Source organism: Wyeomyia smithii, chromosome 3 (genome assembly GCF_029784165.1).
Source record: "Wyeomyia smithii strain HCP4-BCI-WySm-NY-G18 chromosome 3, ASM2978416v1, whole genome shotgun sequence".
Classification (NCBI taxonomy): Eukaryota; Metazoa; Arthropoda; class Insecta; order Diptera; family Culicidae; genus Wyeomyia; species Wyeomyia smithii.
Window position 1 is genome coordinate 22,975,381 of NC_073696.1, and position 20,226 is coordinate 22,995,606.

General features: G+C 39.1%; 1 protein-coding gene across 2 annotated transcripts in view; it reads right to left on the bottom strand.

The window, feature by feature from the left end:
• Window positions 1–20,226, bottom strand: part of LOC129726444 (uncharacterized) — a 58,227-nt gene that overhangs the window by 18,498 nt on the left and 19,503 nt on the right. For both annotated transcript variants that reach the window (XM_055683140.1, XM_055683141.1), the window contains exons 2-9: window positions 19,386–19,733; window positions 10,299–10,427; window positions 9,876–10,219; window positions 9,708–9,807; window positions 9,356–9,380; window positions 8,440–8,614; window positions 8,200–8,342; window positions 8,014–8,134 (exon numbers count right to left, since the gene is read on the bottom strand). In XM_055683140.1, the coding sequence (XP_055539115.1) occupies window positions 8,014–8,134; window positions 8,200–8,342; window positions 8,440–8,614; window positions 9,356–9,380; window positions 9,708–9,807; window positions 9,876–10,219; window positions 10,299–10,427; window positions 19,386–19,733 (1,385 nt within the window). The remainder of the gene's footprint in view (window positions 1–8,013; window positions 8,135–8,199; window positions 8,343–8,439; window positions 8,615–9,355; window positions 9,381–9,707; window positions 9,808–9,875; window positions 10,220–10,298; window positions 10,428–19,385; window positions 19,734–20,226) is intronic.

Consider the following 20,226-nt stretch of genomic DNA (forward strand, 5'->3'; position numbering starts at 1 on the left):
CGGAAGGTGAAAAAAAACCTACCGGGCAAAAGTGTAGTCCTCATGTAGCTACACTGCGAAAACGAATCCCACCAGAGTAAATTCGACCGGCACGAGCGGCACGAGTAACGCAGTCAATTTTTTTTCTCCCAATCTCTTTTCCTCTTCCAAACCAACTGTGAAACGCACCGCAGATAGCTCTACAGTGTAATTATTGTGCGTTTTGATGGGTCCACTGGCTTCGGTATCTTCAATAACAATTTAACCGTCTCCCATAAGCTCGATAATCCTGCTTCTGTTTACGTCGCAGAATTAGCTGCAATTCAGTACACCCTAGGGATTATCGAAAAAATGCCCACGGACCATTATTTCATCTTTACGGACAGTCTCAGTTCCATTGAGGCTCTCCGATCGATGAAAGATGTTAAGCACTCTCCGTATTTCCTGGGGAAAATACGGGAACATCTGAGTGCTTTATCCGAAAAATCTACTCAGATTACCTTAGCGTGGGTCCCTTCTCACTGCTCGATACCGGGTAATGAGAAAGCGGACTCTTTGGCTAAGGTGGGCGCAACAAACGGTGATATTTATGAAAGACCAATTGCCTTTAATGAATTTTTCGCACTTGTACGTCAGAATACGATCATCAGTTGGCAAAATGCTTGGACCAGAGGGGAATTGGGAAGGTGGTTACATTCCATAATCCCCAAAGTATCGACGAACCCGTGGTTCAAGGGGTTGGATGTAGGTCGGGATTTCATTTGCGTGATGTCCCGGCTTATGTCCAATCACTATAGATTTGACGCGCTCCTCCGTCGTGTTGGGCTCGGGGAAAGTGGTATCTGTGCCTGTGGTGAAGGTTATCACGACATAGAGCATGTGGTTTGGTCATGCCCTGTACACCGTGACGCCAGGTCTAAATTAATAGCTTCCCTGCAGGCCGAGGGTAGACAGCCGGCTGTTCCTGTTCGTGATGTCTTGGCGAGCCGTGACCTATCCTACATGTCCCTTATATACGTTTTCCTGAAATCCATCCACGCCCCAGTCTAGTCCCGTTCCCCTCCGTCTACACCCAACAAAACGACAAGAACACGTTTGAACCTTAAGCACAAAACCAGCAACCAGACCCCGCACAACAGAACCAGGACCCAAGGACTACGAGCCTCTGTCCCAACTCACGACATCGTGGCTCAGCAGAACGAATCCATACATGCCATTCGACGATTATCAGACGACCATTGAACAACAAAACACTGATTGGAAATCCCATGCTAGTTTTAAGTTAGACTTAATTTCAGCTCGTAGTCGGCAGCGAGGATAAAAAATTTGCTTTAGTTTTTAAGTCATCAGATATAATTGGCGCCGTTAAACATTAAATTGTATTTGTGCCGTGTCAAATAAATGTTATGTGAAGAAAAAAAAAAAATTATTGTGCGTTATGTCCACACGTGTGAGAAAGTACACCATAGTTCATTGTCTCGCAAGAGAGAGATTTCTGCTTTCACCGCAGTGCTTTCAGGAAGCACAACAGATAAAAATCGTTTGTCGCTCTTTTCTAGCATGAGGGTTGATTTGCTCTTTAGGGTGAAAGCAGTTGCCTTCGCGGTGCAAGATGTTCTCCTGCACTCTAGAGGTTTTCTGAGGAGAAAAGACAAGCATGATCACAAGCGTACCAATAAACGAATTCGTCAACCACTTCAAATCGTTCCCAATCTATCTCCATCTCAGTACCAACACCACTTCGTTCTGGCAAATCTCATTTCTATTATTAGTAATACCGCTATTCAACACACAGTGGGCCAATTTACTAAAAACGATGAAAAAAATATATTTTTAAATATATAAATAAATTAATTAAAACATAATTTAAATTTAAAATTGAATTTAAGAAATAAATTGGTCTCACAATAAAACGGAAATTATTAAAATCATTCTTAAATAAGGTTGATAAAATGTCGCTGGAAAAATCTCTCGGTAATCAAACCGAACGAGATATATTTTCCAAAAATGCAATCTGCTAAGTTCCTACAAGTGAATCTGCATCACGCTGAAGGCGCATCGGCAGTCCTTAGTAGGAGATTCAAAAAGGAGGAGCTAGACATGGTTCTTATTCAAGAACCATGGTGCAATAAAGGTAAAATATTGGGGATTCAAATGAATTCTGGCAAACTATATAACGACGATTCACAGAGTTCGCCAAGAGCTGCAGTTCTAGTGAACAAAGCAGTAAAATGCTATCCTGTGACAGAATTTGTAAAACGAGATATTGTAGCGGTCATGGTTCAGGTGCCAACCACCAGGGGGAATACTGAGGTAATTGTTGCTTCGGCTTATTTTCCAGGTGAAATAAATGAGGCGCCTCCTCCTGAGATTGCTTCGTTTGTCAAATTTTGCAGAGACAATAATAGGGCATTCATCATAGGCTGTGATGCCAACGCTCACCATACAGTTTGGGGGAGCAAGGGCGTTAATGGTCGTGGTGAGTGCCTATTGGAGTTTCTCTCGTCAAATAACATAGATATATGCAATAAAGGTAACAAACCAACATTTACAAACGCTATCAGAGGTGAAGTTTTGGATCTGACGCTATGCAGTCCAGCAATTTCTGAAAAAATTGCTAACTGGCATGTATCGGATGAAACCTCACTATCTGATCACAAGCACATTTTGTTTGAATGGATTGGTGGGAAACCATCATCTGTTACTTACAGAGATCCTAAAAAAACAGACTGGGATCAATATGCACAATATTTGCGAAAAGATTCACCTTTAAATTGTAGCAGAATTGAAACAGTTTCAGAATTGGAATCTATGACAATTCAGCTAAATGAAATGGTGATAAATGCATACAATAAAAGTTGTCCCGCCAATCGTCCTCAAGTAGGGACGTGCCATGGTGGAACAAGAAGCTTGAAAGTCTTCGAAAAAATAGTCGGAAACTTTTTAATAAAGCAAAACGTACTTCAGACTGGGCTCAATATAGAAGAGCCTTAACTGAATATAGCAATGAAATCCGGAAATCAGGAAGGGGGTCTTGGGTTCAAATGTGTGAATCTATAGAAAAAACTCCAGTTGTTTCTAGATTACAAAAGCCTCTTGCCAAAGATCATACCGTTGAGCTTGGCAATCTAAAGCGTCACGACGGAATCTATACTAGTGGTCCTCGTGATACCTTAAATCTAATGATGGAAACGCATTTTCCCGGTTCTATTGAAAAGACGGATTCAGCCATCTCTGATTTAGTTGAAATTTGTTCTACGCAGACTAGCTCTTGGTCTGCTAGAACGGAAAATACTGTATCAGATGTGGCGGATGAAATTTTTACGAGAACCAGGGTGGAAAGTGCTATGAGATCCTTTGAGCCTTTTAAGTCTGCAAGTGTAGATGGAATATTTCCAGCATTGCTTCAAAAAGGTGAAGCAATACTAATTCCTTCTCTCATTGAGATTTTCAAGGCCAGTTTAAGGTTGAATCATATTCCATCAAAATGGAGGGTAGTAAGAGTAATCTTTATACCTAAAACTGGGAAGCGTGATAAGACGCATCCTAAATCATTCAGACCCATTAGTCTTTCTTCGGTTTTGTTGAAGACAATGGAAAAAGTGCTGAATGATTTCATTCATACATCTTACATGCAAACAAAACCGCTTTCAAAGTTCCAGTTTGCCTATGAAACTGGAAAATCCACTATAACAGCGCTTCATACGCTGGACATGAAAATTGAAAAGTCACTTTCAGCTAAAGAAATTGCTCTGTGCTCTTTCTTGGATATTGAAGGTGCTTTTGATAATGCTAGTCAATAATCAATGTCTAGTGCAATGAAGAATAAAGGATTTCACACGAGCATTGTTAACTGGATTCATACCATGCTTGCAAAAAGAGAAATCACTTCCGAGTTGGGAGGTTCGTCTATTACGGTAAGGGCAACGAAAGGATGTCCGCAAGGAGGTGTTCTTTCGCCACTTATGTGGTCTTTGGTGGTGGACGATCTTCTCAAAAGCTTAGAAGCAAAAGGTTTCGAAGTTGTGGGCTTTGCAGATGACATAGTCATCTTGGTAAGAGGAAAGTTTGACAACATAGTTTCGGAAAGAATGCAGGAGGCTCTGGAGTATACCCAGTCTTGGTGTATAAAGGAGGGTCTCAGCATTAATCCGACAAAAGCTGTAATCGTACCTTTCACTAGAAAGAGGAAATTCAATCTAAAAACTCTCAAGCTTGGAGGAGTAGAAATTCCATTCAGTGAACAGGTTAAATACTTAGGAGTTATCCTTGATGCCAAGCTAAACTGGAATGCACATCTTGACTATGCAATCAACAGGGCGGTCAGTGCATTATGGTTGAGCTCCAAAACCGTTGGGAGAAAGTGGGGCTTGAGACCGAAAATGGTGATGTGGATATTCACATCTATTATACGTCCAAAACTGACCTACGCTGCGTTAGTGTGGTGGCCAAAAACCAAAGAGTCCACCGCTAGAACAAAGCTAGATAAAGTTCAACGACTTGCGTGCATTGCTATAACAGGAGCAATGAAAAGCACCCCGTCAAAAGCTCTTGATGCAATTCTTCATCTGCTGCCGTTGTACGAATACGTGCAACTAGAAGCAGAAAAGAGTGCCTTGAAGCTAAAAAAAAACAAAAACTTTATTGTCAGGTGATCTTGTGGGTCACCTGACAATACTGGACTTTTTCAAAAGAGGGCCAGTGATGAGTATGAATGGAGACTGGATGGCACCTTAGGATAACCACGATATTCCCTACAAGGTATGCGAAACGTCGCGTGCAGACTGGGAAGTCGGAGTTCCTGATGTCCGTCCCGGTTCAACGATATTTATCACAGATGGCTCAAAAATAGGTACCAAAACTGGTGCAGGAATCTTCGGCCCTGGAATTAATATTTCAGTGGCAATGGGACACTGGCCAACAGTGTTTCAAGCAGAGATTTTTGCAATCCTTGAATGTGCGAATGTATGTCTGACTAGGAAATACACACATGCAAATATTTGTATTTTCTCTGACAGTCAAGCAGCACTGAAAGCACTTGATGCTTATAAATGTACATCCAAGATTGTCTGGGAATGTATTCTCACATTGCGACAGCTATGTCAAACAAACTCAGTACATTGTGGCATTGGTGGGAATGAAAAGGCAGACGAACTTGCAAAACAAGGATCTAACTCATAGTTTATCGGCCCAGAACCTTTCTGCGGTATATCAAACTGTGCAGTGAAAATGGAGCTTAAACGCTGGGAGGAACAAAAGGTGATAACCAATTGGTTTGATGTCAAAAAGTGTTCCCAATCTAAAAGATTTATCACACCAAACGAGAATCATTCGAAAAAGCTCCTAGAGCTCAACAAAAGAGCTCTTTGTACATACGTCGGCCTAGTAACGGGGCACTGTCCGAATAGATATCATTTAAAGAACATTGGCCGGGTTCAGGATGTTACCTGTCACTTTTGTAATATGGAAAGCGAGACATCGGAACATCTGCTGTGCAGTTGTGGTGCATTATTTAAACGCAGATCAAGGTTTCTTGGCAGTGGCTGTTTACAGCCCAAAGAGATTTGGTCTTTGAATCCTGGGAAGGTGATTGGCTTCATAAACCATATTTCACCTGACTGGGAGCGTGTCGGTGCAGGTACCTGATCACTCAACAATAGTGGTCATTGTATTTTGCAAGGGGACACGTACAGCAATTGACTGGGATATATATATATTACAAAAGTTCACATCAATGGACAACGTAATTCTAATTCCCTAACAAAAAAAAAAATACCGCTATTGAGAAGTAGCATGCTTATTATTTATCCGTGATTGTGTTGTGTGGTTTTTACCCTTCCTTCTACACGGTCAATGCTCTACCTTATCGAGCTTCGTTCCTCCTGCCAAGTATCACCGCTTATAATTCCCTGAAGAAGTTTCACTGGGCGGCCTAAGAGGTTGGGGGGCCTGAGAATAAACCTATGCTTAAGTTCTTTTTGACATCGAGTGGCCTGATTCTACTTAGATACGGACCCACGACCATCCGCTTGACAAGCTATAGTTCTACATTTTTATTTCCTATTTCCTAATTTTTCAGGAAACTAATTTCTGCGCTTTATTGAGAAGACAGTAGCATTAAACTCTCAAAAACCAACACACCAACCAAAAATTGAAATAAGAAAATTTTAAATTTTGAAATGACTTGAAGCTTCGTTGGATGATGATGAGCAAAAATAAAAAAAGGTCTCCACTCTGTCTTCGCGTCTGACCCAGGACCAGGGGAGCTCCTCGTGTTGGAAGGCCCGGGGCATCATGAATGAAAATGCTGTATGATCAATAAATTGCATACACGTGAGTTTTAAGGTGTCGGTGCGCTGACCATAGGAGTAACCAATAATTATGTTTTTAAGAATGTATGCGTTATACGAACGCTGCAGTTGTATGATCCAATGCTCACCATCAGGATTTTTTTTTAAATCAATCTAGTGTTGATTATTAGTAATATAAGGGATTATAAGATGAGAATGATGGAAACAATAAAAAATTCTTGAGCGGGGGTCAGTGTGGTTGGTAACGTCTCCGCCAACCATGCTCGACGCCTGGGTTCGAATCCCACCGCCGACATAGGTGTCGATGGTTGTGAGGTGGCGTGATCCACTCACAACCAACCCAACTGGTCTAGATTCAATCCTAGCCGACACCGGGAGATTTTCTGAGGCGAAAAATCTCTGGGATCACGCCTTCCATCGCATGAGGAAGTAAAGCCGTTGGCGCCGGTCCGTTAATAAACGGGTCGTGAGTTAGGGTCCTGGGTGTGGAGTCGCCTCCCTGGGCGTCGGTGATTGGCCACAACAGTTAGTCCGTAAATCTCGATTCAATCTAACTGAAATTTCGGTACCAAATAATCGAAAACTCAGTAGTGTTGCTGACTCATGGTTTTCATATTTTTTACTGAAATCTAAGTAAATTGAGAATGAGCGTGAGAGCTCGGGAATATGTATAAGCTCTAAAATTATTTTTAGTATGTATAGACTGCTCCGATAATTATAAATACACTAATGATTACCCGCCAATTCATATAACGTGTAGTATTCAGTTAAAATTTTACTTATTTTTCGACCAAAGAAAACTAATTGTGCACCGTAGGATGTACTTCGATAAAAGAATAAGCCAAAGAAGAGCCTATAGACTTGTCGGAAGCAGAAGTAGCCAAAGCGAACTACCAGACAAGCTGTGAAACCAAGGGCTAGGAAGGGCTTTATAACTAACTTATGACCTAGAATTCGAGATGTGTTATTATGGAAATAGATGTCCCTAAATTAGTGAAAGCCATTTTCACAGAAAGTTTTGGTTTGATAAGCTATTAGCGAATGTAGGAAAATGTTTCGTCATTTATCACGAAAAGAGGTTGTTACCTTTGATTAAAAAGTGTAGCAATCGTACAATCGTTTTGTCCTATCTTGCTTCCTATCATTACTCTAAAGTTGCGCTAGAGTGGCATAAAACCAACAATATCTCATTTGTACCAAAGCAGAAGAATCCACTAAACTGTCCCTGGAGTTCTTCCAATCAAAGCTTCCTGGACTTTGATGAAGGCGAAACATATGAAACCAGCAGACAATGTTGAAAAATTCAAGAAAGATTGTGGTGAAAATGGTAGAAGAAAGCACTGTGCACAGGCTTATGAGTGGTGTTGAGAGAACAGTTGGATTTTCTGCTGAATGTTCTAAGCAAAAAAAAAATTTATCAGAATCAAATCTACCAATACTTTTACGGCTCAGTAAATTACTGAGAATACTTTTAAGACTTCCAGATTAAGAGATTTTTTTAAGTAAAAGTCTTTAGTTTGTCCGAGAAAATTGTCATAAAATATTATTTTCGTACACAGGTAAATGAACTCTACCCGTGGGAAAGCTTTGTAGGCTTAACTACAAAATTTCGAACATCAGAAATATTGCTGTTTTGCATCAGCTGATTCACAGTCCCACCCTGTTTTTGTCATGTTAACTTAGAGGTAGGTAGAACATACAATGTAAACAATTATCCACGCACCTGCTCATCATGTTGGGATTGTAAAACCTCATTCCATTCCGTGATTGGCGAATCGCTCCATTATCAATGGCTGGATCCGTCGATGGGCGGGAGTCGCTCTGCAGGATTCGTTTGGCATTGGCTAAAAACACGAAAAATCTGTTTAGAATTTTCTATTCGTTTGTTTTTCTTTGACGACAAACTTACCAATCGTGTCACTCATGAAACCGTCACTCATCCTGGTGCACAGCCTGCTGCGCATCGGCCGGCTAGGCTTCATTTCGTACGGGTTGACGCTCATTCCACCGTTCATCCGTCCGTTCTGCTTCAGGTGGTCCATTTCGGGAAACCTGCAAGCATATGTTGATTTGCATTGCACACATAGTTGAAGGACGCTCGAATCGCTTTGCGCGCGAACATCTTGACTGACAGACGGGTGGACATTACCTTGAATTGAATGCTTGTTTGCCAGCTCGTATGTTACCGGTTCCGTTTGGTTGCGATTTGCTGCCGCCATTCAGGGTGGAGACTTTTCGCTGCTGCTGCTGCTGCTGTTGCTGCTGCTCGGCTGGCAGCTCCGGATATGACCGTGATTGCAAATTGCCATAGAAAGGTCTCGATCCTGGCAGCCGCGGGATTGGTCGGTCGGTTGGTCGAACGGAAATGAGAAAGAAGTCATTACTACTAGGCACTTGCTCGCCCGATTTCTTGGAGCACGAAGTGTGCGGTTGTTTGTGTGTCGGTGGTTTTGGAAAGTGTTTTTCCCCGAAATTACCATTTTTTATTTCACCGGCCGGAATCGGTTGGCACAGTGTGTGCGAAAGTATGTCAAGTATATTATGTGTATGGTGATGAAATGGTGAAGTTAACCCTCTAGTGCCCAATGCCGCCATTTGGCGGGCTTCAGTCGAAGTTCTGAAAAGCTTCAATAAATACTTAAAAAGTGTTTATATAGATTTCTAGTGATTTTACCGAAGCCCGTCTAGAAATTAACTTGGGCACTAGAGGGTTAATAAGGGTTGGAATTCCGTGCCAAGTCTGACTGGTCGAGGGGAGTACGGGGCTTCGGTAGGTGGGAAAATATGGTAATAAGTGCAGTATTTTGGCATACTCTACTTAGGTTGATTGTCATGACTGGTAGGCAGGAGCGTGCAAATGTTTGTCTACTTTAAAAGCTGTAAGAATTTGCCCGGCTTGAGAGGTGAAATGTTATGTCAAAGGAATGTTGTGCTGACAGCCATTGACTTCATACATCGACTCGTTTGGTGTGACCGAATGGATGGTTCGAGGGTGTTTGAGGGTGCAATCAACAATAAAGCAGGTGCCTATCAACACGAAAGCTTCAAAAGCGTACTTAACTTACCGCTGTTAGCGGCAATATTATTGTCCTGAGGCATGCAGAAAAATAAACAGACAGAGGAAGATTGTTATCCTTTCTAGCTCTTGGGAAATATTATTGCATCATTTTTTGGTTTATGACTCAAGTTTAATTTCTTTTTAAGCGATAACATTCCTTATTAGTCATCGACATTGGTTTGGGGGGGGGGGGGGGGGGAGAACTTATCAAATTATATATACCGATTGATAAGTACACTCTCATAAAATAGTTTTTTTTTCACTGGTGTAAAACAATAAATGGTTAAGGATCGATTTGGAATTTTTACTATTCCTGTCCATGACAAAATTGAATTACACAAAGAATAGAATGAAATTACCGTTTGGCTCACTGGAATTTTGGACGCCCAGCCGGAGGTAATAACTTTACTGCTTTCGATTGGCTGTTTTACTTCGTCAAACACCTGGAAGCTCGGTTTTCTGTCGAGTATCAGCAAAAATTAACAAGTTTTACATATTGTCAACAGCAGGGAAAAGTTCCGAATTACCTCTTATACTCATTATCAAAGGACCCATTATCCACCTGAAAACTGGGATAGTTTTTGGTCGATCGAACCGACGTTGGCGATGCCGATCCGCTGCCCGATTCGATCCAGTCAACATCGGCCCCAAACATGATAACGGTACTGTTCCGACAGGAGGGAACCTTAAGTGCGTACTCCACGCTGCCGTCCGGTCCGATAAAGGGAAGCTGCTTGCGGGCGAGTCGAGCCTTTACGGCCGCTATCAAATGATTGCCGTCCGAACGTTGGGCCACGGAGGTACACACTACGTCTAGGACCAGTTTAGGCGAACTGATTTGGCCTAACACGGCTAGCACATCGAGGGCACCCTGCGAAAGAACGGAAAACGGGAGTGTGATTAAGTTATACTTTTGCCGATGCCGCCGGTACGAAACTCGACTTTCTTACATGTCGCACTCGTTTCTTCCGGTCCAGTGCTGCCTCGGTGGCTCTCGCTATCAATGTTTTGATATCGAAGTACGTGCTGGGGAATGTCATTAGAGCAAACAGAACCATTTGCAATGCATTTTCACGAAACTGAAACGGGGTGTGGAAGAGAATTAGATGGATTGTATTGTAATTAGATGTTCTCGATAACAATCAAGTTTATCGCTTGGATTTGGGTTAATTGACGGTTATTATTAATATGATGTCATATGCTGTGGTCATCGATTCGTAGTTTGTTTTTTATAAATATTGGGCTTCTAGTTATGTGAGACAAATCAGAAAAATATACTTTTGGTTCTAAAAAACCTATACAAAATTGATTTTCAAATTGGTAACAAAATCTAAAGTTCAAAAGTATAAAATAAAAAAAATCAATTGTAAGTTCCGAAACTACTCAGTGGTGAAAATTTCTAGTCTGCAACCTGAAAGCCATATGAACTAGAAAATTATAAACCTGAGAATATAATGAATGAAACGATTGCTGTGTGTTCAAATCTTATGCCGATAATTCTTAATTAAAAATTTAGGATTTCATCCCCAAATTTTCGGATTAATAGAATCGAATAATCTTATATTCACTAATCTCAATCTTATATTGATTCCGAAAACACAGTTTTAAAATATGGAATCAAAACTTTTTAATCCAATATGGCCCACTGTATGTCAATTGTGCAAAAAAAATGTACAAACGTGCTAACGACCTCCAAAGTTTTGACTCCTAGTTTGAGAAATTCTTAAAATGAGGTTATTACGCGAAAATTCCAACTTTAGTGCCGATTACCCCTCGCTTCAAAAAATTCTCCCCTTTTTTGATAAATGTGCCATTTTTCGTCAAAGATCCTTATGTTCATTTAAATATTACTGCAAGTACATAATATCTAGAAGTAACTGAAACATTATTTTTGAAGAAAATTAGTCAAGGAATCCAAAACAAATCAATTTTGAGTAACATTGCTCTGTAGGATTTCAGGCGAACAAAAGTCGGAAAAATGATTGTCACCGATCAATTTTTCTATATTTTTCTTAGAAAGTAGATACTAAGAAAAGTTCAAAATTTCAGGACTGTAGTAGGTACTATACTTAAAATATAGTCATATAAACATGAAAAATGGCAAAAAATGCACTTTTTTCGAAAAAAGTAAAATCCTCAGAAAAAAATTTAGATCATGATGACAGAATAACTTTCAGCTTTCAGAAAAACATGTGGTTAAGTGGTTTCATGGGAAAAAAGATGAAGCATAACTAAAAGAAGAAAATGAGAAAAAAATCATTATTTAAAACTTTGATGGTTGGCCTCTTTTTACTGCCAGGGCTGCGTCCTTTTTCATTTTCAAGGTTTAGGTATCTACTAACAAGATCTGAAAAGTTTTGCTTTGACCACCCAAGCGATTTCGAACGTTTAAAAAAAATGAAGTCCCTCCAGGAAATACACAAAATCTAATGTCACCCTTTTTCAAGACTTTATTCACCTAATGGGCAAATAGAAAATACGAGTTTATTTTTGGCTGGTGACCAATCTCTGCAATATTGGAGCACTTGAAAACATTTTTTGTCCTAGAATTGCTGTATGTATATACATATTTTACCTTATCTCCGGAACGCCTTGACTGATATTCACTAAACTTGACATGCATGTACCTTGCACATTAGAGGTTATTAAAAGCGTATGGAAAATGACCAGGCAGCCCCTGAAAGAGAGGAGGTGCTGAGCTCCGAACAAATCCATGTGTTATTTCCCTCGCCTCTATCAATATTTAACCGCAAATGGATAAATTTTGATTTCAGGTTTGATATTTTCATCGTTTTCCTGACAAAATTTCAGATGAAAAATAATCATTCCTTCGAAATATTATGAGTAAAATTGGAATTACAACATTAAAAAAAATTAAGTTTAATTTATTTTAGCTTTAAGCAATCTTCTTTTCTTAGTTTTTTTTATATATCCGGATATGCCAACAGAGATTACATTTGGAAGAAAATCATCCAAAAAATCCAAAAATATCGATTTTAAGTGGCAGTGTCGCGATGTAAATTTTTCATTTGAAAAATTGAATTGCGTTTTTTGACAAAGTTCGTATTCTGATGAAAAACACTTCTAAGGAATTCAGAAAACATATAAATTTTGATCGGACGGCGTGGTCGCCGAGTCGAGACTGGCTGTCGAGGATCTGCTGAAGACTGGAACTGGCCGTTTTAAGGATTCCTGCTCTCAGCTGGTAAAGATACTGGATTGCAATCAATTGCCCTCAATATCGCTCGACAAAGGTGTTAAACGTTACACCCAATCAAACTCTTCTCGCGTGACTTTTACCGGGATTTAAAACTCTGTTGGTTGGCCTATTTTTACTGCCAGGAGCTCCAGAGCTGGGTCCTTCTTCACTTTCAAGGTTTAGGTATCTACTAACAAGAAAAGTTTTACTTTGACCACCCAAGCGATTTGGAACGTTTAAAAAAAATTTCAGTCCCTCTAGGAAATACACAAAATCTAATGTCACCCTATTTCAAGACTTTTGAAGTAGAATACTTCTCTCAGGAAGTTCGGCTACATAGGGATGTGAAATGAAAATCTAAAACCGAAAAAAGTGAAAAATATGTCCAATTTCAAATGCTAATAAATCGGTTAGTATTCGATGGATTTCCTTCGTTCTTGCAGCAATAGATTGGAAAATCTTCTAAGACTTTTCCCAAAATAAGATAATTGTAATTTTATTGTTCACACTATTGTACTATTGAAAATAGTTATGCCTTGTCAAAACGAAAAATTCGACCTCTGATTGGTCGTTATATGCTTGCTTCCCAAGCACGGTCGACAGGATCATATACCTTGCAATTGAAAACATGCTATTTGGCCTATATAAGAGCCTGTTTCAGCCGGAGCCGCTCACAATAGTTCTAGACAGCGACAACAGCAGTCGTCCTTCCTTAGCAGCAGCACTAGCCCTGTGGTTGGTCACCACGTCTCAGGAGCAGCGCGGTTTTTCTCAGCGTGTGTCGCCAGACAGCCATTTTTCCCCCCGTGTTGGGGCAGCATGATGATTGCCATCAGGAAATCCAATTTTGGAAATCAAAATGCCTTTTTCAAGGCAAATAAACAAGTCATTGAAGGTTAATAATTTTTGTCAACGCAAGCAAGCATTCTGTGTTGCATCCTAGCAATTTAAATCTGTCGCACCCGTCCAATTTACTGAATATAAAATATCTTCCACAGTGCATGTTGTCCGTGTATCTTGATTCCCCCAATGTTAGGGCAGCTCAAAAGTTGTAATCAGTATTCGATTTTGTACCGCAAAATGCTCGATTTTGTACCGCAAACAAACAAATAATTGAAGGTTAATAATTATCTGGCATCAACACAAGCAAACATTCTGTGCGGGACGCAATCAAATTCTGTTGTAGTTGTCTAATTTTTACTTTTACTTTATTTAGTAAACCCCCCACTGTAAGGGCAGCGCAAAGGCTGCGATCAGCATAACCAACTTTGAATAACAAACTGCCCTGTTAGACCGCATTCATAAAGACAGTTAGTTCGACTATACAGAGCTAATATGAAGTCGATTCAATCAATCAGCATAAACAGGGTTTCGTCGTCTCTCAGCTGCCAAGTTGCAACATGATGCAACACGCAACAGCGAGCAAACGAAATCGCTCGATGTTACAAACCGCAATAAGATACGAGTTGAAACCGTTGCGTGTGTGAGAGCACCATCGGTGTTTGTTCGCTGGATATAAAAATCAAATGCGAATTGTGGAATAATTCGTCTAAAGAACATAAAGGAATGGTAAACCTGAACTGAAAGGCGTGGCCTATTACGTAGCACCCTTCGGCTATAAAAGAGTGTTTCTGGGAAAACTAGCTATATTCATTAGTCGGAAGGTGAACTGGATGGACCGTCCACAACGTTGACAGCAGTTACAGCAGATATCGGCACTCAGCAGTAACAGACCATAGCAGCGGGTTGCGCCTGTGGTTGCCTTCAAATTAAACGAACCACTTGCCCTGTGGTTGGTCATCACGTTTCAGGAGCAGCGCGGTTCTTCTCAGCGTGTGTCGCCAGACAGCCATTATTCCCCCACTGTTGAGGCAACATGAAGATTGCCATCAGGAAATCCAATTTTGGAAATCAAAATGCCTTTTTCAAGGCAAATAAACAAGTCATTGAAAGTTAATAATTTTTGTCAACGCAAGCAAGCAATCTGTCGCACCCGTCGAATTTACTGAATGTGAAATAGCTTCCACAGTGCATGTTGTCCGTGTATCTTAATTCCCCCAATGTTATGGCAGCTCAAAAGTTGTAATCAGCAACCGATTTTGAACCGCAAAATGCTTTTTGAAGTGGAATATTTCTCTCAGGAAGTTCGGCTACATAGCGAAGTGAAATTAAAATCTAAAACCGAAAAAAGTGAAAAATATGTCCAATTTCAAATGCGAATAAATCGGTTAGCATTCGATGGATTCCCTTCGTTCTTGCAGCAATAGATTGGAAAATCTTCTAAGATTCTTCCCAAATAAAGATAATTGTAATTTTTTTATCCAAACTATTGAACTATTGAAAATAGTTAAGCTTTGCAAAAACGAAAAATTCGACCTCTGATTGGTCGTTACATGACTGCTTCCCAAGCACGGTCGACAGAATCATATACCTTGCAATTTAAACTATACTATTTGGCCTATATAAGAGCCTGTTTCAACCGAAGCCGCTCATAGTAGTTCTAGACAGCGACAACAGCAGTCCTCCCTTAGCAGCAGCAGTGCAGTGGATACCAGCGATATACAGCCACAACTGTGGCATGGTTACGGATAGCGTAGCAGTTGCAGCGGGTATCAGCATCCATGGCAGCTGATGCAGTGAGGCACTGTGCGATAGCGGGCACTAGTAAATGCATTCAATGAAAAATTGACTCATTTTGACAACACATGATAGACGGCTCATGTTTTGAGTGTTAAATCAGATTTTCACTGTTTATTTTATCACAAGAAATACTTTATTCGCACTGTCCGTGATAACGCCAAGATGTGATCGGTGTCTTATCCGATATTGAATCGAACAACAAATTGTCCTTTTCAGGATGAAATTAAAAACCGGATGATTGAAGAGTTAATATTTTCTCTTGAGTTATTTTACATCTTTAAATTCGTAAAAGTTATAAATTTTACTTTATCTCCGTGTCTCAGAACGTACTAAATTATGTTTTTCATCAGCACGGCATCCGAAAAATTTTAATTATCTGTATAAAAATTAATTTTTCGCATAACCAAAATTTCAAAATTGTTACGCCCCAATCATGACAAGCAACTTACTATATTATTAAAAATGGTCAATCCTTGTTGAAGCGCAAAATTCGATTGATCTGATTAGTCAACGTTTATGTACTAGAAAAAATGACCGACATGCAAGCAGCCAGGTTATCTTTCTTGTAAAAGTATTCTACTTCATCCTTGCGGTCGTGGCTTTGCACACAACCCTCCTGTGATTTTTTTAATCCTAATAGGCAAATAAAAAATACGAGTTGATTTTTTTGGCTAGTGATTAATCTCTGCAATATTGGAGCACTCGAAAACATTTTTTTTGTCTTAGAATCGCTGCATGTATATACATATTCTACCATATCTCCGGAACGCCTTGACTGATGTTTACTAAACTTGACATGCATGAACCTTGCACATTAGAGGTTATCAAAAGCGTATGGAAAATGAGCAGGCAGCCTCTGACAGAAAGGAGGTGCTAAACTCCGAACATATCCATGTATAATTTCCGTTTTTCATACAAAAAAAACCGCCTCTATCAATATTTAACCGCAAATGGATAAATTTTGATTTTAGGTTTGATAATTTCATCGTGTTCCTGAGAAAATTTCAGATGGAAAATAATTATTCCTTCGAGATATTATGAGTAAAATTGGAGTTGCAGCATTTTAAAAAAATCAAGTTTAATTTATTTTGGCTTTAAGCAATCTTCGTTTCGTAGTTATCCGGATATGTCAACAGAGATTACATTTTGAAGAAAATTATTCAAAAAGTCCAAAAATATCGAGTGGCAGTGTCGTGATGTAAATTTTTCATTTGAAAAATTGAATTGCGTTTTTTCGACAAATTTCGTATTTCAACAACGTCTTTCAGAAAAAAAATTTCTGATGAAAAACACTTCTGAGGAATTCAGAAAACATATAAATTTTGACCGGACGGCGTGGCCACTGACTCGAAACTGGCTGTCGAGGATCTGCTGAAGGCTGGAACCTGCCGTTTTGAGGATTCCAGCTCTCAGCTGGTAAAGATACTGGATTGCAAGCAATTGCACTCAATATCGCTCGACAAAGGTGTAAAAACTTACACCCAATCAGACTGCTTTCTCGTGACTTTCGCCGGGACTGCGAATATGGATTGGGTCATACGCCCATCAACTGCGGCAATAAAGAATATTGTGGTTAATGCGGAGAGAAACATGTGGATGATGCCTGTGATAAAGAAGCTGAAGAGTGTCTCTATTGTGGGCAGACGCATGAGCTGTCCGCATGCCCCGCGGACATACAGCGCCAAGACAAGATTAGGCGAGGTCTTGAAGAGCGCTCTAAGCGCACATTCACAGAAATACTTAAAGAGGCCGCTGCCACTAATTTTCCCGAACATTTTCGAGTGTTGCCAGTTGTTTGAATATCCATTGAAAAACATTTTTTTTATTAATTTGAAGTTTTTACGCTCTAACTTAAATAAATCTAGCAAACAAAGATTTTTCAGGTATAAAATTTTCTTCAAGAATAGATTCTCAAACCTCAAAGTTATAAATTTCTCAATGTAAGCACTCTTCTAACTTATTATTTTTACACCTACTCACCTACCTCGGAATTCGATTTTAAATTATGTATTTCAAAGTTTTGATTTTAGATCTAAAAACTCTCAGATTAGATCTTAAAAACATAGAGAATATGAAATCTGTTATTCTCATTTTAAATAATTTAAATGTTATTTTATATCCCAAATCAGAAATCAAAGCTAATGTAAACTAAAACTCAAAATCTACAATTTCAATTCGCAGTTAGAAATGAAATTATTGATCTTATCCTCTCGCTGTCAAAAAACAAAAATGAATAGTGGTACCGTCATTTTCAATAAATTTCTGTCAACTCACAATAAAGCGTATTTTCATCGAAAACTAAAAATTTCCAAACTTAAGTTTGAAATATTTCGAAAACGAATGCGTTTACTACCGAGATCTTTATGATTCGAACCTACTATTGAAATAATGCTGCATCAGTGGAATTTGATATTTCTCTAATTGAAATTTGTAAAATAGTGTAGAACTAAGCTTTTAAGTAAATATTTCTTTTTAATTTCTCCGTGCAGGTCTTCGCATTGAAAGTTTTAGAATAATGTATAGTTACAAGAGAAAATAAAATAGAAGAGAATATTCAACCCATTTTGTATTTAATGTGTAATTTGATGTTTATTTTTTAATTTTCTCGACTTAAGACCATAATAACTTGAAAAAGAATGAACTTATGAAGTAAATCATCATCTGGCTTTTGAACTTAAATATTTTTTTCAATCATTTAACATCATTAGAGTAGAATTATCTCGGAAAATGACGAAATTTTTTTTTTAAACCTAAACTTCAAAAACAATGTTTGTTTTTCATTTTTTCATCCTGGATTTTTTACTAATAGTTTTGTTATAATTTCAGATTAAAAAAAAATAAGAAAAAACTCAGCTCTTTGTAAATTGAATTTAGTGTGCATTTAGAAATTTTCGCACCGGAAGAAAAATTTTTTTAGCGAGTTTTTTTTACATTTTTCTCTCAGACTGTTTTTCTGTTCAATCAAAGGTTTCTGATCTAAAATGCTTTGAAAGCTTTGAAAGGCGTGTTCACCTTCCAGCGTTAAATGGACTAAACAATCGCTTGCTTGATGCGAATCCTATTTAATTTCCTAATTTTCTCCAATCCCGTAGTACTCATAGGAGTGTCGCTGAGTCGGTGGACTTCTATTAAGAAATATTCTTCCAATGTATTGGAATGATAACGTAAGCCAAAATGCATACGCCCTTTTAAGAAATTACTCTTGATACATTTTATCTTACTTCGAATTTCTTATTCAATATCTGCAATCCGAAATTCATATTATGAGTGATTTAGATTGCCAATTTGAATCCAAAGGTCGGTGTTTTATATTTGGAATTTAAATGCCGAACTACAGGAATTTATATTTTGTATTCTAAATTTGAAAAATAGGACTCTAGAACAAGTGGTAAAAAACAAAACAAAATTCGCCAACCAAAAATCCACTATCTAAAACCAAAAATTTCAAACCCCTAACATAAATTTTAAATCTGATGTTTGAATCCAAAATGAAGATGTAATATCCACGATTCGAATTCAATTAGGAGCCTAAAATTGAATCTTTGAGTTGCGAAATGCCAGAATTTGTAGTTGAAAATTCGTATTTTAAATCCTTGCTTGTTGTGCTCAAATTAAATATCTGAATATGTGGCCGACTTCGGTTTTGTTGTTCAAAACCTGGAAGAAATTTTGACTCGAAACTCCAAAACTAAACATTATGAATACACAAAAAGATATGAAATACGTCAAATAAAAATTACCAGGTATCAATTCGAATTTACAGGACTGAATTTGGAAGTCTAGGATCTAAAATTATTCCCAAATCGATAATCAAAAACCTGTTTTGGGAATCTAAAGCCAGAAGTAGATGAATGAAACTTCCAGAATCAGAATTTGAATCCAATATCTACCACCTGAGCCTCACACTGAAAATCTCACGACAAGTTCAAATCTATCGAATGTTTAAATCTGATATTTAAAGCTAGAAATCTAAAACATAAACGATAAGTCTAAATTGTCCTAAAGTCCCTGAATCAAAATCACAAATTCCAAATTCTCGAATTGGAAACCAAAAAACCACAATCGGGTATTATGAACACAATTTCACTCTTTTTATGTTACTATAGATGGACAATTTCACTCTTTTTATGTTACTATTGTGTCAGCGTTAAAACCATTTTTCGCTTGTATCAGAAAGATTACTTTCTATCCCACCTACCTTCGAACTTTTGGCATGGAGAAACTCATCGGACAGCAACCGCTGGACAATCGCCGCCGTCGGAAGCCGTTGCATGAGCGCTTTCGCGACATTGTTGCTCCCGGGACCGCCCTGCCGGCACAGACCGATCATAATCTGCTGGACACGATCTTCAAGGTTTTCCAGGGGCAACCGCGAGACCAAGTTGACCATCATTCGCACCTTGTCCTCGATGACGTCCGGGTTTCGCTCGGATGACAGTAACGTTCGCAGCAGGGACTCCAGGTACGGTTGAACCTTGGCCAGATTGTCGGACGATTTGAGTGATTCTTCGATGGCGCAGAAACCTTCCGACCGTATCCGCCAGTCCTGCAACGATATACAATGCACCGTAACCGTAGGAACGTTACGTAACGAAGAAACACTTTTGTGCGCGAGTTCGTGTGACGAAGTGACGAAGAAGCACATGAATAGCGACCGTGCAGGTTATAAATTAACACTTTCAAGCTCTGCTAGTGCCGAGGCGTGCCGCTGCTGCAATTTTACACCCGCCACAGGAAGCAATTAATTTTGCTTACATTTCTCATTTTGTGCTCAACCCTGTCTCTCTGTCTGGTCGCTTCCGAGCGGACCATCAATCGTTGAAACCAACACCCAACGCGACACTCGAAATGACGACGCTTGTTAGGACGAAGTTTACCACATAATGAACGATGATTTGGCTGAGTTTACAGTTTCCCACACATGGGCTTCACGGTTTTTATGGATTGAAAAAAGAAAGGAGAAAAAAAAAAACGATAAAGCTAATCGCGACGTTAGGGAAAGTTATTTTTCTAATAGGAAACGTTCGGCGCCACGGAGA